Genomic DNA, 27,919 nt, shown 5'->3' with positions numbered 1-27,919 from the left:
AATGTCCTTTTTGACGTCCTTACTTCGTTCGGAAAGAACTCTGGCTTGATTATAAACTGGGCTAAATCCTGTGTGTATGTTATTTCTGGCGGTTTGCCTCCGCTACCACGTAGATTTCCCATTCAGGTTGCTCAAACGGGCTTTACATATTTGGGTATATTTATTACACTGGACTCGTCGCTCCGCTTCGAACGCAATATCCTTCCCCCACTTCGTAGATTGAGGCTGGACGTGGCCCGGTGGCGTAAGTTACCTTTGTCGCCGCTGGGCAGGGCCGCCCTCTTCAAGATGATGTCCCTACCGCGCTTTCTTTATGCACTCCAGAATTCTTTTGATGTTATCTCTCCTGGTTATTTCCGGGAGGTAGAGGGTTTACAGAGACAGCTGATTTGGGACGGGCGTCCGCGCATTGCCCTTGCGAAGCTCACCATCCCTTGGTATGACGGGGGTGTGGCGCTTCCTGATATCAGAAGATATTACTGGGCCTCCCAGTTGTCCGCCATCAACCATTCGATGTACTCCCCCGGCCCGAATCCGGCTTTTGAAATGGACAAATTCCAATTGCCGGGTGGAGACTTCAATAGAGTGCTTTATTCCAGGGCGGCTGGGCTCTGCCTTACGGGTCCGACCAGGATTGCTGTCGGTGTGTGGCGGGCTGCGAATGTGAGCATGGTCTGGGTTGATCGAGTCACGCTGGCGACTCCACTTTATGCGTCTGAACGTTTGGGTAGTCTCTGGACTACGAAGGGGTTTGACCGCTGGGACATGATTGGTATCTGTAGAGAGGGTGACCTTTGGGTGAACGGAGCAGTGAAGTCTTACGAAGCCCTTCGGAATGAATATGAACTGAGTGACAGAGTTTTTTAGATATTTGCAGGTCCGTCATGCTCTGACTTCGGTTCTGGTCTCCGGTGCCGCCATCCCTGAATCCTCCCCCCTTGAAGATCGTATACTTGACGGTCATCTCCCTGATAGCACTATCTCTTTGATCTATAAGAAGTTGATCAACAATCGAGCGGATTTACTCGGCCGGCTTCGAGAAGTATGGACTGGAGACGGGCTGGATTTGGACGACGAAGACTGGCAATCGGCTCTGTCTTCCCCGAAAGAGGTCGCCATTCCCGCCCGGCTCCGTCTTGTCCAGCTTAAGATATTACACCGTGTGTACGTTACAGGTCCTCGTTTGGTTGCAATGGGTTTTTCCCCGGATGGTTTGTGCAAACGTGGGTGCGGGATGAGTGCTACGTTTCTCCATATCCTTTGGGAGTGTTCGGAGGTGGCTGATTATTGGACTAAGGTGCTTGCGGTGATGGCTGATGTTACTGGGATTGCCCTGTTGCCTGAGGCCCGGAGGTGTTTGCTGAACGTGTAGGAACCCAATGATTACACTGTGGCCCAGACGAGATGGGCGACCCTGGGGTACATGGTTGCAAAGCGAGATATAGCGCAGCTTTGGGGCTCGCAAAGGCCCCCTAAAGTGTCTGTGTGGGTAGAAAATATGGACTGGTCTATGTTCCGGGAAAAGACGGTGTACACGGCTAGGGGCAGACCAGGGGCCTGGACGAAGATCTGGAGTCAGTGGAATGCCTATCGTGGGAACATCTGTACTCCTCCCCTGGTAGAGACCCCTGATGTCCCCTTGTCCCCCTGACTTGGCATTCCCGTCAGTTCGTTCATTAATCATATGGTTTGCTTGACCTCCCCTCTGTCCCCCCACCCTGACTCATTCTATTGCTTGCAATTTGTATCTCCTGTTCGTGAGCTTCCCCCCCTTTAGGGCTGACTCTGTTCATTACGCTATTCGCCTTTGTTTTTGTGTTTGTTTTCTTTAAGTTTTTATTTAAAATAAGAAAAGTCTTTTATCCTGCTCTACACTCTGTGCGGCACTTTGTATCCTGTTCTCGCTTGACCGCTGGGGTTTCGACCACTGATTTTCTTGTATTGCACCATGCCTTGCTGTTAGCGGCCGGCCCATGTGGTTGTGGGCCCGTGTTTGTACATATATTTTTGTGGCTCAATAAAGTTTTATGCATTCATGTCTTAGTGGAAACTGATAAGTTGATTTGTTAAATCCTCAAATAAAAGTTTGCTTTTCATGATCATAGGTTACAGCAGCATTACCATAGTCTAACAAATTAATACGAAAGCAACACTTGTTTATAAAACATGGAAATTCCCACTACGTGCACCACATACCAATGGTGAATACTATACTGTCTACCTTAAAAACAAAAAAAACATGGCGTACTATATGCAGGCCTCAATTTTGAATCCCATGGGGTTAGATGTGAAAGTATACCCTTTTTGACTTTATAAAAGCCATGTACTTGAACTGAATAATCATATGCACCTTTCAGCAAACTACTTTCCATAGTTTTGGAAGTGCAGAGCGCCATATGCTTAGACATTCACTTCTAAATGTAATCGTTGCTGCAGGGGCTGCTCTACGCTTAAAGCTAGGAAAATCATAGATGACTGATTTCAGATTGCCAGCATTTTTGTTAATGACAGACTGACCTTCAAAGCTTTGCACCAGGACTTTGAGATCCATATTTGCATTGTGTAAAGGAGATTCTCTCAGTGTACAAATTCACTCTTTCAAACTCGGTAGAATCTTGTAGATTCTTATATTAATGAATGATGGATGAAGTTTGGATGAGGTTTTAGAGCACCAAACCTGCTCATTCAGTTATAATCGGCGGACACAGCAGTCACATCAAAGTTGTGCATGATATTACTTTGCACATTTTACTTGTCCGCCACACAGCATCATTTTTAAAGTTACTTAGCTGTGTTGGTTTTTGTTACTGTATACAAGGAGGAGATTTTGAGCCAATGAAAATAAAAAAATAAAAAACATCTTACTCCTTCTACTTGTTGATTCGTATTTTTTCCCGCACACAACAAACAATGGGAGGAGGGTCTAAGGGCGAGTTTACCGACCAACCAGGTACATGCCCCAAAATACAATATTTTCACAACAAAAGTGCCTGGGGGTCAAAAAATTAGTCAAACAGAGTGGATCACAACACCAATACTACACAAAAGACACCAGTGAGGACATCATCCGTGTTAGTGAATGCAGGCCAAGTAGAGGCTCAAGAGCATATGGAGAAATAGTTCCCATCAGAAGCCACACTGTACCGCCCTCTTTGACAAAGAGGGCGGTACAGTGTGGCTTCTGATGGGAACTATTTCTCCATATGCTCTTGAGCCTCTACTTGGCCTGCATTCACTAACACGGATGATGTCCTCACTGGTGTCTTTTGTGTAGTATTGGTGTTGTGATCCACTCTGTTTGACTAATTTTTTGACCCCCAGGCACTTTTGTTGTGAAAAGATTCGTATTTTTTGCCTACTTAATATTTGCTTTAGGCTGGATTTTTGTAGTGTAGAAGTTAGTACTGAGGCATGTTGACTGACAATTAGCAATTAAATATGTGAATGCGAGAATGAAGTACATTATTAATTGTTTATTTTTGTTTTTATTAGCCGCCCCATGCAGTGAAGCTGTTATCTGTCTTGAAACACATGCCCCAGAAGTATGGCCCTGATGCCTTCTTCAATTTTCCTGGAAAAAGTGCTGCAGTAAGTACAAACCCTTATATATTTAAATGATAAGTGGGGAGTTGCAGGATGCTTTGACACGTTTTGCTGTTGTGGGTGGTGATGGTTGGGAAGAGGGGGGGATCTTAAGTACACAAGGGGATGCAAATGCTAAACGCACCTTCTCTCGCTAATACTCGCCCTCTTACTTTTCCTACCAACCGAAAACAAAATTTGATTGAATGGAGATAAAGCTAAGTGCTAATAGCAGTGATCAAATACTCACAACTTCGCCACTCCATCAACTGAGTGTTCCTTAGAGGAGATGTGAAATATCCTTTGTCCTCTCCAGAAGAGGCAGGGAGCTGAGAACAGGCACCTATACTCTAGACGCCAGGGAAGTGTTCTTTTTTATGCAGAGTTATATATAGCGCAAACTTGACCCGAATCGGATATCTGAGCGCTTTACATAGGACCAATTACGTTACATGAGGATAGACATTCATTTTTGGTTAGGCACCTGGAGATTAAGTGATTTGCCCCGAATCACAGGATGTGCAGCGTCATTGCCGAGACTCGAACCCAGTCCCCAGATTCGAGGTCGACCGCCCTAGCCTTTAGGGCAACTCTCATGCACTGGGACCTGCGTTTATGCACTGGGACCTGCCAGTTGTGTGCACACTAGAAAGTGATGGGACTTGTCAGGTATGTGGAAACGTGCAGGTGTGTCATAATTGAACAATTAATTGCAGGAATATATTTTAAATTGGATTTTTCTACCAATAGAGAGAGACCCCTTTTTTGCTTTCTAGAAACTGTAATTAAATTGAGTATTTGGGACTGAATTACCTATTAGGATTTCCCAATGTTGTGCTAACTGAAAGCTACGGATGATGGGTGATTTCTTGATGGGGAGGAGAGCTGGCACTGTATGTCACTTGAGTGGGTCTAGTAGATGATTGCCTCAACTGTGGGGAGGTGCGTTGCGGATGGGAGGTGAATGAGTGCTCCAATTAATTCATCTCTTCCCCTTCCCACACATGCCCACCCATTAATCATCTGTGGATTGCTTTGTTCCAGTCACACTGTTCTGAACAGAGGATTAGCCTCTGGTGTGAAACATAAGTAAATTGAGGCAGTGCTTACTACCACCTTTAGAGTTGAGAAAGGATTCTTGACTGGTTATGGAGATAACTGCGGTTGCTCTCCGTGAGAACTCTGACCTTGATGCCCTGAGGTTTCGAAATGGTCTCTTGGCTGTGGCTGGCTGGATGACAGCTAACTGTCTTCAGCTTAATGCCAAGAAGACAGAGGTCCTGATCGTGGGCAAGCAGAGCAACCTTTGGGGCGATAACTGGTGGCCCCCAGAGCTAGGCATCACTCCAATCCCGGTTCTGGAGGTCAAAAATCTAGGTGTCTGGCTTGACCCGACCCTCTCTTTTTGTGGCCACACAGAGAGTAGCAGCGACCTGTTTTGGGATCTTACGTGGTCTGAGGCCCGTATTAAAATTCTTCGATGCCCCCTCTAGGCAGTTGATTATTCAGGCAACTATCTTGTCCCGACTTGATTATGCCAGTTCCCTCTTGTTAGGGGCTAATCAAGCGGAAATTGCCCGGCTACAACGTGCACAGAATGCTGCGGCCAGGGCCTTGGTAGGTTTACCAAGGTTCTGCTCCGCAAAAGGAACAATTCGTGCACTTCACTGGCTACCGATTAGGCAAAGGATTGACTTTAAGACCTTATGTCTCTTCTTTAAGATCCTTAAATTGTCCTCCCCTCGGATTCTTGAGAACTTCCCTATCCCTTACATTCCGTCTCGCTCTTTAAGGTCTCTGGGTCAAAATCTGGTCGTTGTCCCACGTTTTAAGCTTTGCAGAGTAGGTGGACGATCCTTCCGTGTTTTGGCCGCAAAACTCTGGAATTCACTCCCTTGCCATATTCGTGCCTTAGATGACTTACTTAAGTTTAGGAAGGCTATTAAAACTCTTCTGTTCCCCTCTGATTGCTAGGATCCCTTTCTTCTGTTTTTTCTGTTGTTCTGCGTAGTGTTATGTTTCTTCTGCCTATCCTAAGCGCCGGGACGCCCCTTTGCTGGGGCAGCTGTGCGCTATAGAAGTTTGCGTAACATAACATAACAGATGTTATGTAACTGGGCATTCCCCTTTAAATAATAAGGAAACCAAATATGTAGCCTCTCTCGCGGGTGACAGTATTGCATTATCGCTTTTGAATAATATTGGTACACAATGTAGAATGTATAGATTATGTTAGATTTTGTGCACTATTTTTCTATTTCCTTAAATATGGGGCAATTAAAATACAGTCTCGGTAAAGAGTACTGTTAGATAGGATGAGGTTTTGCATCTTTTATATTCTGATGCAAATAAAATTAAAATTTTGCCAAAGGAGTGGCTTTGTTTATCACTGTTCACAATCACGTTGGTAGCAAATAACAGTTTTGAGCAAACATTAAGGAGAGTGTTAAGTGTAAATCTGCTGGCAATTCACCCAGAATAGAAGAGGAGATGCTCTCAACAATGCAACATAATCAACAATATTTCATGTCTAAAAATTACTGTGGTCCTCCACACAGTACACACGAAAAGTCTTCAGTAATCTTCTCCTGTATCTTTCAGTCAAAATGAAGTTTGCTTTAATTTAAAACATGATTGTACACTTATACTGAAGAATTGAAAGTTGGGTAGCGTCTGCAATTATGTCCTGCCTTTTTATCATAGCAGTGCCTAAAGTTGATACACATTGATTGAAATGTGTCATTTTGCTCTGTGTTGAGTGAATAGATTATTTTGACTGATGTAAGACAAAGGCATGGCATTCAACACTTCTGTCTTGCCCATGCTATTATATGGTGAACATTCTCAATAGTTTCTTATAAGGTTGCAATTATGTACCTTCAAACATACCTCAAGATAATATAAAACGTCTGCTTAAGGAAAGTTTAAATTCTACTATGGACAAGAAGCCAAGGCCTTGGCATCTCCTCTCTTTTATTATTCTCAGCATCCAAGAAACTCCTCATAGCACTAGAAAACTATTATAAAAACTTTAGCAGGACCACGACTCCCTTGAGCCCATGTGAACCTGTCATGTCCAGTCCGCCGTCAAGACTGTCATGTAATCCATCAGGAAAAAAAGGAACAAAAAAGATCCAACCATCCATCCCTCTTGTTTCTGATATGCCCCTTCACAAAAAGATAGAATGTCACTTACTTAGCGAGGAACCAAATGTGCATCATAAATTTAGCAAATCCATTCCCCAAAGAGGCAAATTCAAAAACTCTGTGAGCTTCAATGTTTAGTCACTCTACTATGTAATCGAACAAAATGGTTAGTAAACTCAAATGCTTACTCCGGCTAACTCTGAAAGTAAATTTAGGATGTGCAGCATCTCTGCTCTACAGAATCTAGACATTCTGCCACACACCAAGGGGACCATTCCTGTCAGGCTGAGCAATACACAGTTGGCATTGCAAAGTTGACAAATAGCTCTTTGGATCAATCCTGAAATGTTCTTGTTCAAACCGGTTTACTGCAGTTGAGGCCTTTTCAGCCATATTGCGAATCGTAGTCATTAGCCATATGAAAGCCAGAAGCCTTTTGTGACTCACCCTTCATGAATAACTAACCTCTTTTTTGCGGCCTTTAATCAGTTTGGCCAGAAAGGTGGCCATCCTTGAACAGTCTTTTAAGTTCAAAACGAATTTTATTAGCCAAAAACCCCCCCAAAAAAACAGGGTGTCAATACAGAGTACAAGAATAATTCAAAAGCAATTCAAGAGAAAAAGAAAAAAAAGAAAGCGATAACAATCCATTAGGGCAATATTGCAAAAGCAATAATAAAAGCTTAATCACAGGCTTTAAAGCGAAACAAAGGAGATACAATGATTGTAAAAAAATACAACTATGCAAAATTAAAAATATATAAGGTAATAATGAAGAAACAGAGAATGTCAAGGGTGATTAAGGGGGCTTGGAGACTTCTTGTTGAGCAGCCTGTAAATGAAATGAACGGTTAGCACATACATCAAGGTACATAGTGATAGGAAGCCATAAGTCCATGCGTTTCGCCGCCATATGGATAGGAAAAACAAAAGCAGTATCTAACCTATGATTGTGACATACATTGTACCACCATGCTCTAAAAGAGATGTTTGAAGAATGTTTCCAGTTGATTGTGATCTGTTGAAACGCAACAGCCAGCAGCAAATCGATAATCTGAACGTTGAGTTCAACATCCTCCCAGCAGGGAGAGAGGGTCCCCAAGAAGATGTGAGTATGAGAAAAAGGAATGCGGGTGTGAAAAATTACATTAATTTGAGCCCATACCTGTATCCAGAAGTCATGAACAGATTTACAGAGGAACAACATGTGAAATAAGGTGGCGTGTGGAGAGGAGCAAGACCAGCATATGTCTGGGGTTACGGGAAATCGCTTGTTAAGGTAAAATGGTGTAAAAAGAAGTCTATTATAGATGAAGAACAGAGACTGCGTCAAGGTCGCTGCTCTAGATGATTTATGAATCTTAGTCCATATCCTGTCCCATAAAGATATCGGTATATATATATATATATATATATATATATATATGTATATATATATATATATATATATATATGTATATATATATATATATATATATATATATATATGTATATATATATATATGTATATATATATATATATATATATATATATATATATATATATATATATATATATATATATATATATATATATATATATTCATTCACATTCCCATTGTTCATCCACCTTAGATTTAGCCCTAATAGACTCTTTGGTATGAAGGTACTTGTAAATAGCAGAAGCTTTGGAAGTGGATCGCAAAAAAGAGTGGAGTTGCGAAGTGGGGGTGGGAGTCGCAGGAGGGGCACATGCATGTGAAAGTCGAGTGTAAGTCACCATCACTGCCTCTTTGAGTAGAAGATATTTGCGGGCAAATGCAGTGGGTAAGTCGTAAGAAGAGCGGAGAGTTGAGAAAGGTATGAAAGTAGAATGTGAGAATAATTGTGAAATCCAGATTAGTCCTTTTTGCCTCCAGGACTTCCAGTAAAAGGGTTTATTGTGAATTAGTAGGTTCATATTGTGCCAAATGGTTGAGTTGAGGAAATCATCAACTGTAGTGGGGAGAGAAGGAGTAGAGGATAGAAGTAATTTGGTAGTAAATTTGTGAATGCGAGTGGAAATTGAAGGGGGTTTGTGTGAAAAGGAAATATATTCAGCAAAAGAAAAAGGAAAAAGAAATAGACGCTCAACTTTGGCCCATAGAGGACAGGGAGAGACAGGGTCTTGTAACCAAAAAGAAGCTTGGAGACGGAGGGGGTAACGTGCAAGCCTAAGTATTTAATATGTGAAGAGCTCCATGTGAAATTGGAAGCGTTAAAATCAGGTTTGTCAAGGGCAATATCTCTCACTTATCGTTATTAAGTTTATAGCCAGATATCCAGGAGTAGTCACGTACTTCATCAAGGAAAGCGGGAATGGATTCCGAGGGATTAGATATAAAAGTAAAATATCGTCAGCATATGCAGTAAGCTTGACATGAGATTGCATTGCTTGAAAACCATGAATGGAAGGGTTTTGACGGAGTTTGGACAAGAAAGGCTCTAAAGCCAAGTTAAAAAGAAATGGGGACAGGGGACATCCTTGACGGACACCTCTACCGAGATCAAAAAAGGAGGAGATCAAGCCATTGGCGCATACTGTTGCGCGTGGGTTAGAGTATAGTAGGGAAATCAAAGAAATAAATCTGGGGCCGAAACCAAACCATTCGAGGGCATGAAAGAGATAGGACCATTCAACCCTATCAAATGCCTTTTCGGCATCTAAGGCAATCGCTGCAAGGGGATGTTGCAAGCGTGAGGATTTCGATAGGACGTTAAACAAAAGTCTAGTGTTATCAGTAATAAAACGACCCTTGACGAATCCAGACTGCTCTTCTAGGTCGGGGAGTATAAGGTCCAGTCGCGCTGCAAGCGATTTAGCAAATATTTTACAGTCGATATTAACCAGAGAGATGGGCCTGTAATTTTTTCAATATTTGGCATCCTTCCCTTCTTTGGGTATAAGGCAGATATGAGCGTCGAGAATGAGCCCGAGGAGCTACCTAGGGCAATAAATGTGTCTATGAGAGAATGTAATTTCGGGATAAGTAGCTTTGAAAAATAGAGGTAAAATTCGACTGTGAAACCATCTGGTCCAGGGGCTTTGTCTTTTTTGAGATGTTGAAGTGCAGCGAGCAGTTCTTATTGGGATGTGTCTGATTCTAAATGAGAAAGATCAAGTGGGAAATGTTGGGGTTTCTGTATGGTAGAAAAGAAGTGTGCTAAAGATTGGGGGGGGAAGGATGAGTTTCAGAGGAATAGAGGGTTTTATAGAAAAGAGAAAATTCAGTAAAAATGTCAGCATCTTTATGCTTAAGATCGGAGTTGGTATCATAAATGGATTCAATATTCAACTTATGTTTGATTTTCAAATAGTTGGCAAGAGTTTTCCCAGCCTTATTTCTGCCCCCATAAAACTTTGCACTTGATTTCAATAAGTACAAGGAAGCATCTTCTGTGGATTTTTTTTAAAATTTCATTTTAGCTGCGACAAGGGCTGTCAGACTATCTTGTGAGTGTGAGGTGAAATAGGCGTGCTCCAATCTCTTGATATCCTGAAGGAGATCTCTAGTAAACTTGTGAGCAATTTTACGTTTTTTCGCCACATACCCAATTATAAAATCTCTCGCTTTAGCTTTAAAAGCATCCCAAATGGTATGCTTAGGGATGGAATGAGTATCATTAAACAAAAAAAACTCGTCAAAAAATTCAGTGAAGGAGGCAGTGAACTTGGGATCTAAGAGAAGGGTGGTATTAAAAGGCCATCTTTTGGGTCCAGCAACTTGAGCAAAATGTCAATATTAATTAGAACAGGGGCATGATCTGATAGTAAAATTGGACCAATTTCTGCATTAGTAAGAGTTTGGGCAATGTAATGGGTAACAAAGATATAGTCAATCCGTGACTGGGAATGGTGGGAAGGGGAATAAAAAGTGAACTCTTTTGTCGACGGATTACATTGGCGCCAAGCGTCAATGAGTTTATGTTGCGAGATAGCTTGGGCAAAAAGCTTCTGAGATTTGTTTGGAATATAAGGAGCGTTGGAATTTCTGTCTAGGAAGGGGTCAAGAGGTTGATTACAATCTCCTGCAAAAATGAAATTATCATCAACAAATCGAGTGATGTGTTGAGATGCCGCATGCCAAAAAGTGGGGTCGCCACCAGTAGGGGCATAAACATTTAGGAGAGAGATTGGAACACCCCTAAGAGATAGTCTGACATGTATCCATCTACCTTCAGCATCCGACTCAAAGAGTTATCAAAGAGTGAGAAAGGAATTTGCGACACAAAATTGCTACCCCGTTACATTTGCCATCGCCTGGAGAATAATAAACTTCGCCCACCCAGCCCCTCTTAAGTTTTGCAGATTCTGCATCAGAGAGGTGGGTTTCTTGTAGAAATGCAAAGTTGACATTTAATTTGGCCAGGTGAGCTAAAATTCTTTGGCGTTCGATTGAGGAATTGATACCCTTAACATTCCATGTGATTATTCTTATCGACATCGGATACAAAGCAAATTATGATAGACAAATTGAATAAAATCAAAGGAAAAGCCCATGAAAAAAAGCGAGCGAAAAAGAAGTAGTTGTTTGTGAGAGATAAAAGAGAAGGAGAAAGAAAGCAGAGCAATAGGGCATAATTCAAGGGAGGAAGAAGCAGAGAAACTGTGAATAAAAGAAAGGAGAAAGGCGAGAAAAAATGAGTATGCTAGGAAGGAAGAAACATAATGAGAAGAAAAAAAGGAGAGCATGAACAAAATCTGAACAGGTAACATCAACACCCATGAACAAATAGAAAAGAAGAAATTTGAAAAGGAGAGAAGGACAAGACACAGGGAAGAAACAAGGGAACAACATACCTACATAAGAAAATGAGGAAGAATGGAGGGGGGATGGGACCACATAGGTAAGGCACCACATCCAGGGTCAGCCGAGCGGGGAGCCGGGTAGACGACATTGAACAAGGGAAAGAATCCTGTGAGGAAGGAGAACAAGAGATTAGGATACAGAATAAGATAGAACGGTGATTACAAACAACAGTGAGCAATACAACTCTAAGAAAATGAGAATCTAAATATTCAAACTATCTACGAGAGTGAAAATAGAAACAAAATGCAGTAAACATTGTAAGAGCAAACATTGTAAGAACAAACAACGCTATAACTCATCCAGGGAATGAAGATGAAGAAGCAGAAGTGTCCATGGTAGAAGTCTTATGTGAATTAATAAAGCTTTGCAAGCGCACTGGATCTTCGTATGTAGTCGTTCTATTGTTGTAAGTAACTTTGAACAAACAAGGATTGTAAAGTCCATACCTAGCTCTCATCAAGCGGAGATCTTCCCTCATGTTTAGAAAGGCCTTTCGACGATTGGCGGTAGCTTTAGCATAGTCTTGAGCGAAGAACAGAGAAGAAGCAGACCATGTTAACCTTGGAGAGGACTTAACAGCTGCTAGAACCTTCAGAAGATCAGTGTACTATAAGAAGTAAAGAATGACGCCTCTTGGTGCAGATGAAGCAAAAGTAGATGGGCGACCCAGCCAATGGGCACGTTGAATATTGAGAGCTGTGCCTTCTGGTAGATTGAGCAATTTAGGAAGGAACGATTTGAAGAAGGTAAGTGGGTCAGAGCCTTCAAGTCCTTCTGCTAAACCGTAGATGCGGAGATTGTTACGCCTGTTTCGGTTTTCCAAATCCTCCACCTGTTTCTGGAGAGAGGATACTTGAGAATTCAGATGAGATACTGTGGAGCAGGTTTCATTGAGGGACGTAACAGATTGCTCAACGGAAGATAACCTCGTCTCAAGTTGCGACCAATTGTCAGTGAGAGCTTGGAGTTTGACGTTGGTCTCTTCCATAAAAGGACGAAGGGCTCTAATTTCCTCCAACAGTAGTTCCATAGAGACATGTGAGGATTGCTTAAGTGGTGAGGGAGGATCTTTCTTTAGTCTCTTAGTGTTAGTTTTGCCCGATGCAGGTTGGGAGGATTCCATTATTATATCTTAGCCTGACAGAGTTAAAGAGTCTTCTAATTTGAAAAAGGCTGAGAAAACCTTAGAATTTTTCACAAAAACATTCTTTGTTGTACAAGGTAAGTGCGATAAAGACTTGAGTCTGCCCATTAATCATACGTAACGTGACTTTTATCACAGGATACACATGAGGAGATAATGGATCTCGCATATGAGGTCGTAACAAATGTAAGAATGTTCACTTGAGTAGAAACGTAGTAGTATGCAGCATTAAAAAAAAAAAGTCTGAAAGTTAGGAGCGTAAAATATTCTTAGGAAAGGAGGCAATTGCCCTGAAATAACTTTGGTATGAAAAGATAAGTTCATGCCAGGCATCTGAGCTGGTAGGATTAGGTGAGCAGCATGAGCAGGCAGAAGGGCGTGCTGAAGCATAGGTGAATAGCAGCAGCTTAGCTTAGAGCCATATTAATAGAGTTCATTGTAAAAGTCTTGCCAGCCAGGATAATGAACACAAGAAAACCCAAGGGTGCTCCTCTCGTTGGATAGCAGGACAGCCAAGTTGCATAAAGGAGGTGAAAAGACGCGCGATGGTGACAGGAACCAGTGCCTGTGTTCGCGAAATGGCCGCTCCTCAGGTGATGGTAAGAAGGAAAAAGCAGACACACTTGAGAGACAAAGAACAAGGACGTCCGCAGTGTCAGGAGCTGCAGCAACCGGCAGGATAAATGCAAAGAGGCAAATTCCCTCTTTAAAGAAACGCTTCAAGCCGCCATAAAGGAAAAATGAGAAGATGCGCGAAGCGTCACAAAATGGCAGCCGCACTGGTGACGGGACCGCAAAACTTACTGCGGCAAGTTGTATCGCTTATGGAGCACGGGAAGAATGTTTGGAGCTGCCGCGGAGCCTCACTCGATGGCCGCCATTACTCTCGGGCGCCAAGCCACGCCCCATCCTTGAACAGTCTTGGGAGTGAAAGGCACTTTGCCCTCAAAGTATGGTCGGGAGCACTTTGCTTGAAGGAAAGTGCAGACTTTATTATCCAATGGTTTCCTTATTTTTTGGGCCATGTTGGAGAAGACTTTGCCTGCCAGAACTCACTCTGTGAATCTAAGATGGCAGAGCTCTTCAGGTTCAAACATAGGACAAGAAGAGTACTCATTTGGTTCATTCTTGCAAAAGCGTTTTGCATCCGAATTGGTTCACTAGGTTAGCTCTGCCTCCTTGTTAGACCAATCTGGAAACACCATTATTATTTGACTGGTCTGTTTCCTGGGGATCTCCTAAAGGGAGCATTCAATCTGGGGCAATCTAAAGTGCCAAGAAATACCGAATGGGACAGCATCCCAGGTGGATGGTATGGGACACAACACTCTTGTACTTGCGAGTGAGGACTTCTTAGACTGGTCAGATGCATCAAGGTGACACTTTTGGTCCCTCTTCTTCTTTGTCTTAGTGTACTGCGAGGGTACCTACTGTCCTGGGGTGGTCTGGGGTGCTGTGACCAACTTGGTAATTAATAGGGCAGGGTATACATTTCCCTCAGGTGACGCCACACCACTCTGCTCTTGTGGTTAGTAGCTCATCCTACCAGATAACATGTAATGGCTGCAAAGAGGTGTAAGTGTGGGCAGTGATGGGAGCTCAAGGAGCTTCTTGGCCAGGTAAAAGGAGAAGGTCAATTCTCAAAAGCAGCAGCTGTGTTGAAGAAACACTATGCGATATGGGCTGGAGCTCGTTTATGCAGTTGGTGTCTGCATCATGCACCTGGGATGACTGCCAAAGTAGATGATCGACTCCTGTGCCCTCTCCACACAGTGCTTTCCTGCTGTCACACACTGAACCATGCACTACACCAGCAGCCTGACTTGCGGGCCACCCCAGTCTCTGATAGCGCTTGAGCATGTCCGAGTGGAGCAACTCTCATGTTGCAACACCCTGAAGTAGCTCTGTTATGCCTAGACGGGGAAGAAAAACTGAGATTTTCACGGAACCTTACAAAGGAACACAGCCCAGGTCCACTCGAGCTATAAACAAATCCACTGAAGGTGGAAACGCTTATGGGTGGATTGGACGGGTGGTAGAAGAAATCGGGGGAAGAGAGACTCTAGAAGCCCACAATCCCTTTAGAGAAAAATATATTTATCCGGCTGTGGAGCAACGAAGAAAGAAAATATACTTTTTCTTCTGCTGGATTGTCTAAAAGAGTCTCAACTGCTGATTGGGCATGCGAGGTTCTAAACAGACTTTGGAGTTATGGTCCTACTAAGGTCTTTATAACAGTTTTCTGGTGCTATGAAGAGAGTCCTGGTTGCTGAGAAATCTAAAGAGATGATGCCTAATCCATGCTTAAGCTCCAGACGGAGTCTCTCTACTCCTCTTAAATACTTATCTCAGCCCTCAACCGGGTCACAATCCTTCAATATCACTGCCTACAACTACACTGACCATACACAATAAGCCTAGCTGCTTTGTAACTAGACTACTGCCTCCCAGCAGTCAGGTACTAGATGCTGAGGAACGCTGAAATCCACCTAAAACAGAGAGCTCCTCATCCAAACCAGAGAGAGCTCCCCGTCTAAACCGGAGAGAGCTCTCTGTCCAAACCGGAGAGAGCTCTCTGTCCAAACCGGAGAGAGCTCTCTGTCCAAACCGGAGAGAGCTCTCTGTCCAAACCGGAGAGAGCTCTCTGTCCAAACCGGAGAGAGCTCTCTGTCCAAACCGGAGAGAGCTCTCTGTCCAAACCGGAGAGAGCTCTCTGTCCAAACCGGAGAGAGCTCTCTGTCCAAACCGGAGAGAGCTCTCTGTCCAAACCGGAGCGAGCTCTCTGTCCAAACCGGAGCGAGCTCTCTGTCCAAACCGGAGCGAGCTCTCTGTCCAAACCGGAGCGAGCGCCCCGTCCAAGCCAGAGAGAGCGCCCCGTCCAAGCCAGAGAGAGCGCCCCGTCCAAGCCAGAGAGAGCGCCCCGTCCAAGCCAGAGAGAGCGCCCCGTCCAAACCAGAGAGAGCGCCCCGTCCAAACCAGAGAGAGCGCCCCGTCCAAACCAGAGAGAGCGCCCCGTCCAAACCAGAGAGAGCGCCCCGTCCAAACCAGAGAGAGCGCCCCGTCCAAACCAGAGAGAGCGCCCCGTCCAAAACCAGAGAGAGCTCCCCCCATCGAAAACAGAGAGCCTGACCAGCAAAGAAACTAACTGCTCCCCACTAGATGGCCTCTCTCTACTTGAAAGACTTCAAAGAATCCAAAATTCAGCAGCCAAACATGTGGCCTCACCACTTTAGCCCTTTTCGCGGTATATTGTCTACCTTTGCTAGGTGACCTTCTTTCAAGGCACTCATTATTGCACAAAGGACCTCTGTCCTTCATTTAAAACAACTTTAAAGATTCTTAGGAAATATAACCGCCAATACTAATACAGCCATGTGTGGAAGGATGGGGACTAGTCATACTGTTAAGTATAAATCGTAGGATAGTCCCCTTTTGTTTGGGTGACACAACCGGTACCGTGTCTTGTTTAAATGGTTTGCTGTCCTCTTGATGGAAAGTGGGGTCTAGGCATCTGGAAACCGGGTTTGTGGTCTGGTCAGAGCTCTGGCCCAGTCTGAGCACTCATGCTTGCCTGCTTCTGCCTTACCATTGACTTCTGGTACCGGTTTGACATTCCGTGAGTCTGTCTAAAAGTTGGAGAAAAAAAATCATCTTCTTTCAGAGGCTGTTAATGTTTCTTTTGTTGAGGAACCTTTTTCCACCACTTCTGCTCGAGCAAGTGGTTTAATGTTTTTGCTTTTGGTCGATCTTGCTGTGGAGTGTGAATAGCATTTATGGCAAAGAGTCTTACTGTTGCTTTGATGGATCTACCGTAATGCTGGTGTTCATGGAAAAGGCGTCAATATGTGTTAGTAGTCTTTGGGGTAGTAGATAAGGGAATGTTCTTTGCTTCAGCAGGGGAATCTGTGGCGATGGTGGGGTGGGGGTGATTATAGGCACTGGATTGAATGGTAAGCCATTGTGGTAAAGGATTTGGTGGTAGGACTGTAGCAAGCTTTGCCGTGGCTTGATAGTGCACAATGTGTGATAAAGAAGGAAAGGGCATGTTTGTTCCTTATTTTAACTGAAATGTTGAGTGGGATGTATTTTCTGGATAAGGGCTACCCTCTGCAGGTGTTTTTTTCTGTCTGGGTGGGAGTATGTGGGTTGAAGGAATTAGAGGACTGATGAAGAAATGTTCTAGGCATATGCTGGTCGTAAACCGAGGTGCAAATCTGAAAATATGGCAGAAATATGGTGTGCTGTATTTTGGAGGACAAGTCTGCCTAAAACAAATGGGTGGGATATGGGAAGGAGTGCCAGGACTGAATGTGGTTTGAGGCAGAGACAGGGGTACCTAAGCACCTCACTGAACAGAGATTTAGAGTGCTTACTGCGTGCCAACCGAATTTACCTGCTGTGCTGTCTGTGGCCTTGAGGTTATGTGACCTTGCATGTCATTCTCATAGTTTGTGGCACCAAGGGTGTACCCCCCACTTTGAAATGAGAGGTCTGTTGGCACAAAGCAAGGGGAGCAAGTGAGCCGACTGTTCCTTAGAAGAGCTCTCCTGTCTCTTCCTTCCAGACATTGATCTATTCATCCGTTCACCCTTCCATTCACCTGCTGATCTAAACTATTTCACCTATACATTCTTACATACATTAATTTTTTCATGCATCATTCAATCTTTTCCCATTCCATTAATCCATTCACTCTGCCATCCACTGATATATCCATCCATTCACTCTGACATCCATCCATCAATTCACCCTGCCATCCATCCACCATCCTTCAATTCAATCTGACATCCATCCTTTCACTCAGTTGTCCACTATGCCACCCATTTGCTCTTCCTTTCACCCCAATCATCCATCCATCCTTTCACATGTCCATCCACCTATCCATTCATTCACGCATCCATCCATCTACTGGACCATCCTTTCACCTGTCTATCCACCTATCCATTCACTCATTCTTTCACCCATTCATCATCTACCCACACATTCATCCACTCAAGCACTCATCCACCTACTCATCCTTTTCACCCTTCCCTTTATTCAGTATTCCTTCCTTCGATTTACCCATGTTTCCAGTTTCCTTGCTGCCGCTTTGTCGTCTATTGACCGCTATATTCCTTCATAGTGTTATGAGACTTGGTCCGCCGTGTAGCAGACAGAAGAGGCCCGTAAAAGCCCCACCCCTGCTGTAGCAGCTAAAGCGGGGGGTTCACTACGCCCCTGTGTGGCACCATCTAATTGACCATCTTGATGGACTTGTAGGGTGCCTTTTCAATCCGAAATTCACTTCTTAAAGATGACACGTAGACTCTTGTAACGTCCATCTTAGAACCAGGGATTTGCCTCTCATCTTCCCTCGTACACAGGATATTATGCATCCACCACTGTAATTTCTGCATTCCACAATAATTAACATGCGCCCGCATGGATATTTTGAATGCCTTGTTTAAAGCGAAATCAAGTGTTTAAAATGACTCCATACCTTTTATAATTTTCTGCGTACAAATTGGTCTCTGAAATAAATCTCCGACCACTTAGTCACTTCCTATGAAGTGCAATGCCCATTCGTTTTCATTAATGTTCTCGTTATTTTGTGCTGCCACCTCTGCTCAGAACCGAGGGGTAGGTAAAGCTGTCAACGAGCCACATGGATCTAGAAAAGCCTGTGATGAAAGGCGTAGCTGTGATTTTTTTTAACGCCTTTTGAGTTTAATGAAAAGATGTAGAGGACACTTTGAGGACCGTATAGCACAAGGAGGGCGTGTAAGTTCTAGCAGGACATTTTTTTTGCATGCATAATTATAACAATAGATTTAAGTGAAGCTTCGGTGAAAGATGGCGCCAGAGCACATTCTTTTGGATGCAGTGCATTAATGAAGGATTATATTTTTATTGCTGGCTGTGTATTTGTTAATCTTGTGATTCCCTGCCATTTCCACTTCTCAAGCGCTTTGGAAACGCAACAAAGTTTTTTTAATCCTGTATTTTTTTTCTTTTATAATGCTTGTTTAGTTTGTATAATCAATGCGCAATCTCTTTCCTGCAGGCCATCGCCTTGCCTCCAATTGCTAAGTGGCCGTACCAGAATGGATTCACGTTTCACACCTGGCTTCGAATGGATCCAGTCAATAACATCAATGTGGATAAGGATAAGCCCTACCTGTACTGGTGAGTCTTCATAGGCCGTTCATGGCCTCTTTTTACCTGTTCTCTTGACTGATAAATGGGCCTGATGTAAGAACAAAAAGGCCCATCTTTCTTGCTGGAAACCCGTTTCAGTTGCTGTTAGTTGAACGGGGTTCTAATTGCCATTCGATGGTGCTGCACTGCTTTTAACCAGCCTCTCTGTTGCTTCCTTCCAGTTTCAGAACGAACAAGGGACTTGGTTACTCTGCGCACTTTGTTGGTGGCTGTTTAATTGTGACCTCCATTAAGTCGAAAGGGAAAGGGTTCCAGCACTGTGTGAAATACGATTTCAAGCCACAGAAGGTGGGTAGTCTTGCATGATTATAGTAATCAACATTGTGCAGAATGTCTAACGTTATACCAAACAGAGAATGCTAGTTGTGACCTTTCGAAATACGGCAGATTTACTCCAGACAACTGAATATTTTATATGAAGCCCAGGTTCCTTTACTGATCATTGAAGTAAATCATTAAGTCGGTTACCAACTGCCCAGGAAGAGGCATATCGGATAGAAACTTCTAGACGCAAATTTCTTTCCTGGATCGGCAAATGTTTTGTGAGCAGTTCCCCTGCATGCCGGTAGGTGGCGTAATTCAACTCTTTGGGGCATCATCAGTGTCGTCTGCACTAGAAGTAACGTGCGCAGTGCCTGGTATAGAGGCTCCACCCCAGTGTGCTGAAGTCAGTTCTTTCCTTTCCTCTGGTCAATGCAGATCCGGAGAGAGCTATCCTGCCAATTTTTGACTGACCTTTTTAAAAAAAATTTTGTTGAAGTTTTTTGTTTTTTAGTCTTGTCTCCTGGTGTGACGAGGAAGCCTACATTCAAGCCCTGCAGTGCCTGTCACCAGCAAATGTTGGGGACTGACCTGCACCTCGTCTCTCTCTGGTGCCTTCAAAACGCCAAGACCTGTATCTATTGCGGCACCATGCACCCCCAGTACTGGAGGGAGCAATCCCCCATGCTCCTTACCCCCCGACGTGCAACTCCACTACGGCCCCGGTCGAGAGAAAGGTCCCGGAATTGGTCACAGAGCCATAGATCTTCATCACAGTCCGGTGGCTCCTTCCCATTCTTATCCCCATTTTCCGATTTGGTGCTAGAGGGGTGTCATCTGACACCAACTGGAGCCAGTTCGTGCAGGCTGGAGCTTGGGCCTTATTCCTAAGGACTAGGACTTGGAGAAGATTGGGAGGGGCTACTGGCAGGGCCAGACTGGGACCCAAAACAGGCCCTGGCAAAGTGCTTGGCCAGCCCCCCAGGGGTATGGGGGTGCGGCCGAGCTGTTTACCAGGGCCGATTTCTGCCGATTTTGTTACAGCGCCAGATATTGCAGCTATGCTGCAAAAACGGCCCTGTAAAGATATTGGCCCCCAACCCTGGCGGCCCGTCCCTGGCCACTGGACCCTAAAGAATACCAACTCTAGACCCAAATATTGACTGGTGTGAGGAGTTGATAGATGCCAGTGAACTGGACACTTCTCCAGATACTGGCTTGGTTTGTCCTCCTACTGTGGCTACGGAGGAGGGTGCCACATTTGTTATGGGGTGAGGAGGGCATCTAAGGTCCTCAACCTTCAGTTTCCCTCAGTGGCTGTCAAGACTAACATCAACAGCAGCACTTCAACTGGGAGTCACCCCTTCAGAAGTGCTTCTCCCATTTGATGTATCCCCTCACAGACATCCTGCTTGGGTCTGGTCCAAGTCCTGCAAAGGTGCTCTGCTGGCCAGAATAATTGGGCCAATCCTCCACTTCCCAAGTAAATCCTCGCACATTCCCTTCCGCTCCACCGGATAGGGAATCCAAAAGACTAGATACCTTGGTTAAAAAAATGTTTTCTTCTCCCAGCCTGGCATTGCGGCCTGTAAACACTGTATGCTTTTTGGGCTGTTACTCCCATTCTCTTTAGGATTTGGTTGCGCAGGTGCTGCCTATGGCCCCAGAGGAGGCCTGGGCCATACTCTCCTAAGCCATGGCATATGGGAGAGATGCAGCTAAGATCACAATCCGATGTGGGCTCGACACGACCGACTCGCTAGTCAGAGCGGTTTCTTTGTCGGTGGCCTTACGGTGCCACACCTGGTTGAGAACTGGCTTTTCAGGGGATGTTCAAGCTTCGTGAATGGACAATGCCTTTTGATGGCTCCTCTCTGTTTGAGACCAGGCAGACTCAAGCCTAGAGTGCTGCAAGGACAGCAGAGCTAAACCCAGGTCCTTTCCATAGCCCCACCCCATCAACCCCAGTCTACCTTTCGCTCCTTTCGTGGCACGGAAGGGGCTTCCAGTCGCGTCTCTACCCAGCCAGCCACCAGAGCCAGCAAGCTTCCCAGCCCCTAGGTGGCCGAGGACACAGCACCCACAGAGTCCGTGGGTTAGGAAGACAAAGGTGGGCCTAGTCCACCCTGCCAGCCTTTGCTTCCAAGCCTCTTTAGTTTGCCCTCCGACCATCATGGGCAACTAGTGGGCGGCATGATACACCATCATCTGCACCAATGGAGGTCAATAACCTCAGACCACCAGGTTCTCCAGAATGTCCGAAGGGGCTACTCTCTCCCCTTCATCACTACCCATACACCGATGCCACCCACTTACGACAAGCTGACGAAGAACCATCAATCTTCACTCCGCCAGAAAGTAATTACTCTTTTGCCCAAGGGAGCCATAGGGGAGGGTACCAGCATTAGAAGTAGTTTGTGGTTGCTATTCCTGCTACTTTCTGGTGCCCAAGAAGGACAGAAGCCTTTATCCTATCCTAAACTTGCACCGTCTCAATTTGTTCCTGAAAAAGGAGAAATTCCAAATGCTGACGCTCACATAAGTCTGGTCTGCCCTGGACCCGGGGTTGTACTTTCAGGATGCCTCTTTCCACATCCCTGTCTTGCCTGCCCAGAGAGGTTACCTACTGTTCGCTGTAGGCCATGAGCACTTCAGTTTGACATGCTGCCCTTTGGCCTTACCAGCACCCTTCGGGTGTTCACCAAGGTGATGGCGTTGTTTGCAGCTCATCTGCACAGATAAAGGGTGTAAGGGGTGTTAGTTTTCCTCTATATCGACGACTGGCTGCTGAAGACCGGCTCATCCCAGGCAGTAATCTCCCACCTTCAGACTATGGCAGACCACCTGCACTCACTGGGGTTAACTATCAACATGCCAAAGTCGCACCTGACCCCTTTTCAGATGCTCCCTTTCATCTGAGCTGTTCTGGACACAGTGCAGTTTCGAGCTTATCCTCCTGAGCGGCCTTGTTACAGATATTCAGGCTATGATACTGATTATTCAGCCTCTATCCAGGGTTCCAGTGAGACTGACTCTGAGGCTGCTGGGCCTCATGGCATCCTGCTTGTGACACCTGCCCATTGGCATATGCTGGCTGTGCAGTGGGACTGAAGCTCCAGTGGGCGCAGCATTCGTGGAATCTCTCGTCAATGTCTAGATAGAGGGCACTGCAAAAGATCTGCAATGGTGGCTATTGAACTTCGATAGGGTCAGACCCCTCTTCCTTCCTGAACCAGATCTGACATTAGTGCCAAATGCGTCACTCCTGGGATGGTGCAGCCATTTGGGAGAGGTGAAGATCAGAGGTCACAAATGGCGTTTCCATCTGGAGGTGGTGCAAGGTCTCTTTCAGCAGATAGGGGAGCCTTGGTTAGATCTGTTCGCTGCTGCAGAGAATGCACAATCTCAGCAGTTTTGAGCGCTGCAGTTTCCAAGGCGGCTCTCGCTTGACAATGCTTTTTGTATCGAGGGGAGCTCAAGCCTCCTGTATGCCTTTTTGTCCATACTACTTCCGCCCAGATTTCTCAAGAAGATCAGGCACAACCAGGCTTAAGTCATCCTTGTAGCTCCAGAGTAGGCTCTTAGAGTTTGATATCCTGAGCTGCTGAGCATGGCCATCCATCCTCCAATCAGGCTGTCCCTTATAGTGGATCTTCTGTCTCAGCAGGAGGGGATTGTTCTCCACTCGAACCTCTCAACGCTCCTCTGTTATGCGTGGAGACTGAGTGGCGACAGTTGACCGCTTTCGACCTTCTGTCCAAAGTCTGCAATGTTATTTTGGCCGCTTGGCGTCCCTCCTCCAAGACGTTCCACAGCAGCCATTGGAATACATTTGTGGCATGAAGTGCAGAGGAACAGATTGCTCCCTTATCTGCTACCCTTCTCCAAGTTTTTGTTTATCCATACCCTTGCCCAGCAGGGCTCTGCATTGGGACCATTGAAGGGCTATTTATCCGTCATCTCGGCCTTTCTGCGGCTGCCAGATCATCCCTCTCCAAGTCCCCTTTTGTAAATAGATAACTTAAAGGTATACAACACATTTCCCCCCTCTCCCTTTGTAATTCCTCAATGGGACCTTAGTTTTGTTCTTACCTTCTCAATGTGCACTCCCTTCGAGCTGCTTCATTTAGGTTCTCTTAAGCTCCTCACCATCAAGAGGGCTTTTCTGGTGGCAATTATATCTGCCCAATGAGTCAGTTCGCTATAGGTACTGTCCTTTCAACCTCCCTACATCTCCATTTCCCCCGACAAACTGGTCCTTTGGACTCAAGCATCCTTATTGCTGAAGGTAGTCATCCCATTCCATGTAGGCAGTCCATCACTTTGCCTACCTTTTACGCTCCACCTCATCCCTGTAAGGAAGAGGAGAGACTCCACTGGCTGGACCCATAAAGAGCGTTGTTGTCCTACCTTGGCTGCACAAAACCATTCCGGGCGGACTGTCAACTCTTATTTCGGGGTCTAGAAAGGGAAGGCCATGCAGAAATGGACCAACTTCCAATGGATCATGCTCTGCATTAAAATCTTCTACACATTGGCCAAGAAGCAACCCCCAGAGGGTTTTTCGTGCTCATTCTACCTGAACAAAGGCTGCGACCTCCTCTTTAGCTTGCGGACTTCCGGTCCTAGATATCTACCATGCAGCAATGTAGGCCACACTGCACAAGTTCACCAAACACTACTGCCTGGACAGTGTGGTCCGTCTGGATGGGCACTTTGCCGATTTGTTCCTGCAGGACTTTCTGGTTTAAATCATTTCCAGACCCACCTCTGGGAAGGGATTGCTTGGATATATATTCTAAGGTAAGGAATATGCGGCTAAAAGTCTCTATCAGATGAACAAGTCTTACCTGGTAGAGACTCTATCTAACTGCAGATTCCTTACCGACCCACCCATCCTTCCCGTTCTGAGGACAGATTACTAGGGTCAAGGCTGTTCCCCTTTCTGTCCCCTATTTTTCCACACTAGTGCCCAGTGTTGTTAAGGGCTCTGTGCCCCTGGTGTGGAAAGTGGTGAAAAGAAAGTGACAGCGCACTGGGGTCTATATAGGCACTGCACACCTCACTCCTGACGCGGATGAAGGCACGCAGAGCTGAATTACTCCACATAGCGACGCAGAAAAAATCTGGGTCCAGTTTGACGCCTGGGGATAATTCTAAGGTAAGGAATCTGCAGCCAGATAGTCTCTGCCAGATAAGGCGTTGCAAAAGATAAGTAACTTGTTCCTTTATTTTAATGAGTACAAAACATCTTATAAAACCAATTTTGATATTTTCTACCCAAGTGATGGTCAATTTATGTTCCAACATGAGCTGTATGATATGTATTTGACCTCCTCAGTCTCTGGGAGCTGAATTTCAAGTCTGGCTTGTTAGGACAAAACCACCTTACCTTTGGGCAGTAAACTGGCAAAACAAGGGAGTTTCCAAGAGACTTGGTTGCTTTGATCTTTGTAGTTGCTTACAAGAATACACATTTTTTTTATAGGCAATCAGCTTGAAGGGATATTCTCATTGTGATTTAAAGGCATCTTCTATTTTCCAGTTATCTCCACCATATAGAGATTATATCAGCGTGAAAGACAGGGACCCTCTTTCAGCTAGCATGCACATTTTGTTATAATCCTTGTATATGCTTGTGTCCATGTATGAGGTTTTATATAGTGTTAACCAATGTAGAATGCGTTGGAGCAGTGTACAAAAGTAGGGGAGTGTAGGGAAGCTGGCTCTCAATATAGTGTTCACAGTGCAGAGAGTCCACAGTGCCAGAGAGTTTAGTGGATCTCCAAATGGTTTACAGAGCCAAAAGTAGATAAAGATAACTCTTTTTTTTGTGGTAGTGTGGGCTAGAAGTTAGGCTTATCAGAGGGTAGTGGTAAGTATTTATTGGACTCAGAGGCAATAAATGAGACACACATTCAAAGAAAAAATCCGAGACCAATTTAGAAAAAAAAATGTTTATATATATTTTTGAACCAAGTTCAAAGGTAAGTACTATATTTCTTATGAACTTTTAAAGATAAGCAAATTGTCCAACGTTGTGCACAAATACACACCATACCATCCTACGGAAGGAAAAAGCAGCAGGTAGGTAAAGCACATAGCACAGACAGTTGTAGGGGTTCACCTTCCGGGTTTAGAGTAGCAGGAATCCATGGTCCAATATTCTACCAACAGTTCGTCAGGTGCGTCCCAAATTCTACCGGGAGCAGGGAGTTGGGAGAGTTGGTAGCTGGCGCGCTACGGAAAGGGAGGGGGGCATCTGTTACATTAGTCCATCCTTAAATTAGTGCCTTCCCCAATCAGAATTACGCAGTTTGGGTTGGGGGTTAGGTGGAAGATAATCCTTCGGGGGTTAGATGGAAAATACTCTTTCATTGAAGAAAAAATACTTTTATTTGCTTATAACATAAGGGTGCCCGCTTAACATACAGCAATTTCAGGCAGCTACAGGATACTGGTACATCAAATGAAACGATGCAGCAGAGAAAGTTTAACTGTAATACCAGAATCAATCAAATACATAGAAAGTTTACTAATAAATATTCTGCGTTTTACCCCCCATCATCTTCTAAGGTACCTTTCAAGTAAAAGATCATTACAAAACACCCCCCACCCATATTACAAAATCAAAAAACTAACTATTTACCAATGCACAGAGTACTTACAATACCTTGTGACTGGATATGAAGCATTTACCTGCATGTAGGGCTTTTACAATAAAAACCACCCATATTACAAAATCAAAAAACTAACTATTTACCAATGCACAGAGTACTTACAATACCTTGTGACTGGATATGAAGCATTTACCTGCATGTAGGGCTTTTACAATAAAACCCTTCATCCACTTTGGACACACCAACTCTTTTCTTATATTTCCTTCTCTTCTCTTCTCTTCTTTCCTTCTCATCTCGGGTTATTTCTTGATGGTGAATGTCAGAAATGGGGTCTCTAGTTGGCAGTAGGTTTGCACCCTGTCCAAGTAGGGACCCTCACTCGTGCCAGGCAAGGAAGTCAGACAGCTAAGATGACCCCTTCTCACTCCCTTGGTAACTTGGTATGAGCAGTCCGGCTTATCTCAGCGGAAATGTGTAAAGTATTTGTACAAACACAGTAACAGTGAAAACGCTTCAAAAGTAGTCCACACCAGTTTAGAAACATAGCCAATATTTATCTGAATGAAACAACACCAAGACAACAAAAATCCAACATATACAAGTCAAAATATCACTTTTAAAAGATTAAACAAGTTAGTCCGTAGAAATCAATGGATGCGTTTGTTTTAGCCGAAAGTACCTTAGATGTGTCAAAAATCAAAGATGGTTCAAGACACGGTGGAGGTAAGGCGCTGGAAAAGCAAAGCAGTGTGGTGGTTCCTTACTACACAGGGCGGTGATGCGTTGGTTCCTTACTGCTATGTAGTGAAGGCGGTGCGTCGGCTCCTTACTGTCAGGGTAGGTGATGCATCTGTTTCCTGACGTGGTATCAATGAAGGATCGGCACCCATGGACGATGCATCGAAAATCCAGATACGATGCGTCGATGCAATAGCGGCAAAGCAGGCGCTGTGTCAATAGTGCAGCAGCAAAGCAGGTACTATGTCGGAGTTGGAGTGGGTGCCACTGACGTCAGTGACATGGTGCTCGGGACTCATGCTGCAGTGAATTTTCTGACGTGCTCAGATGGCACGTTGGGGCTTGCGGTGAAAGCCGTGGTCAATGCATCCAGCTGGAACCATCCTTCGGGGCAGGCAATGGCGATGCGTCAATCTTTTACAGTGGGGCATAGTTGAACAGGCGCTGGGAGTCAATGTGTGTGTTTTCTCCTTTGGACCACTAGGTTCCACTTCCAGTGGGATAGGAACTTGTTTTTGCACCACTTGACAAGCGAGGACTCTCAGTAGAAGAGCGCAGGCACTGGCAGGTGAAGTCTTTGATGGTCCTGAGACTCCTTAACAGAAGGCAAGCACACATAAGCCCTTGGGGAACCTTGGAAGCAGAATGTAGAAAGCAAGGTCCAGTTCTTTCACTCCTAGGACAGAATCGGCATACAGCAGGCCAGCACAACAAAGCAACAGGCAGAGTGGCAGTCCCTCCTACAGTATCATTCTTCCTGGCAGAATGTTCAGTCTAGAAGTGTTGTTATTTTGGGGTGTCAGAAGTCCAAAACTTGTATCCATTTCTGCCTTTGAAGTAGGAAAACTTGAAAGGAAAGTCTTTGTTATGCGCAAGACCCGGCCTTTCCCTAATTCGGTTCCAGACCCACTACCTGGCGGTGGTGACAGCTTTGTGTGAGGATAGGCACAGCCCTATTCAGGTGTCAGTGAGAACTCCTCCCACCACTCCAGCTTAGGATGGTACATCAGCCTGGTGATGGAACATCAGGATATACACGGCACACCTTGGCTCCCTTTGTGTGACTGTCTTGAGTGAATACACCAGAGCCCAACTGTTAGCCAACCTAGACGTGCATTCGACAGACAGGCAGAGGCACAGAATTGTTAAGCAAGAAAATTCCCACTTTCTAAAAGTGTGAGTGTTTGATTGGTTCAGATGCTCCGTCCATCACCACCCCCTTTTGTACCGCTTTGGCCGCCACAAGTGTGGCAGGGTATGCTCAGACGTGAGTCCCTTGCTCACTTTGCCACTGGATTCAAGCAAGCCGGGCTGAAGACGGCTGGAATGCCAGAAACCGGTCCTTGGAAGCTTGTTTCCGGTCCAGGGAAGGCATGGCTTGGCAGTTCGGGCTGGACTGT

At 44.9% G+C, this 27,919-nt stretch overlaps 1 protein-coding gene across 2 annotated transcripts in view; it reads left to right on the top strand.

The window, feature by feature from the left end:
• Positions 1–27,919, top strand: part of LRBA (LPS responsive beige-like anchor protein) — a 2,244,423-nt gene that overhangs the window by 211,497 nt on the left and 2,005,007 nt on the right. For both annotated transcript variants that reach the window (XM_078676915.1, XM_078676916.1), the window contains exons 5-7: positions 3,493–3,588; positions 18,746–18,867; positions 19,062–19,188. In XM_078676915.1, the coding sequence (XP_078533041.1) occupies positions 3,493–3,588; positions 18,746–18,867; positions 19,062–19,188 (345 nt within the window). The remainder of the gene's footprint in view (positions 1–3,492; positions 3,589–18,745; positions 18,868–19,061; positions 19,189–27,919) is intronic.

The sequence above is a fragment of the Lissotriton helveticus genome, chromosome 2_1, assembly GCF_964261635.1.
Source record: "Lissotriton helveticus chromosome 2_1, aLisHel1.1, whole genome shotgun sequence".
NCBI classification, from domain to species: domain Eukaryota; kingdom Metazoa; phylum Chordata; class Amphibia; order Caudata; family Salamandridae; genus Lissotriton; species Lissotriton helveticus.
Note: the sequence above shows the minus strand (reverse complement) of the source record. Positions and strands in the feature narration are given on the sequence as shown.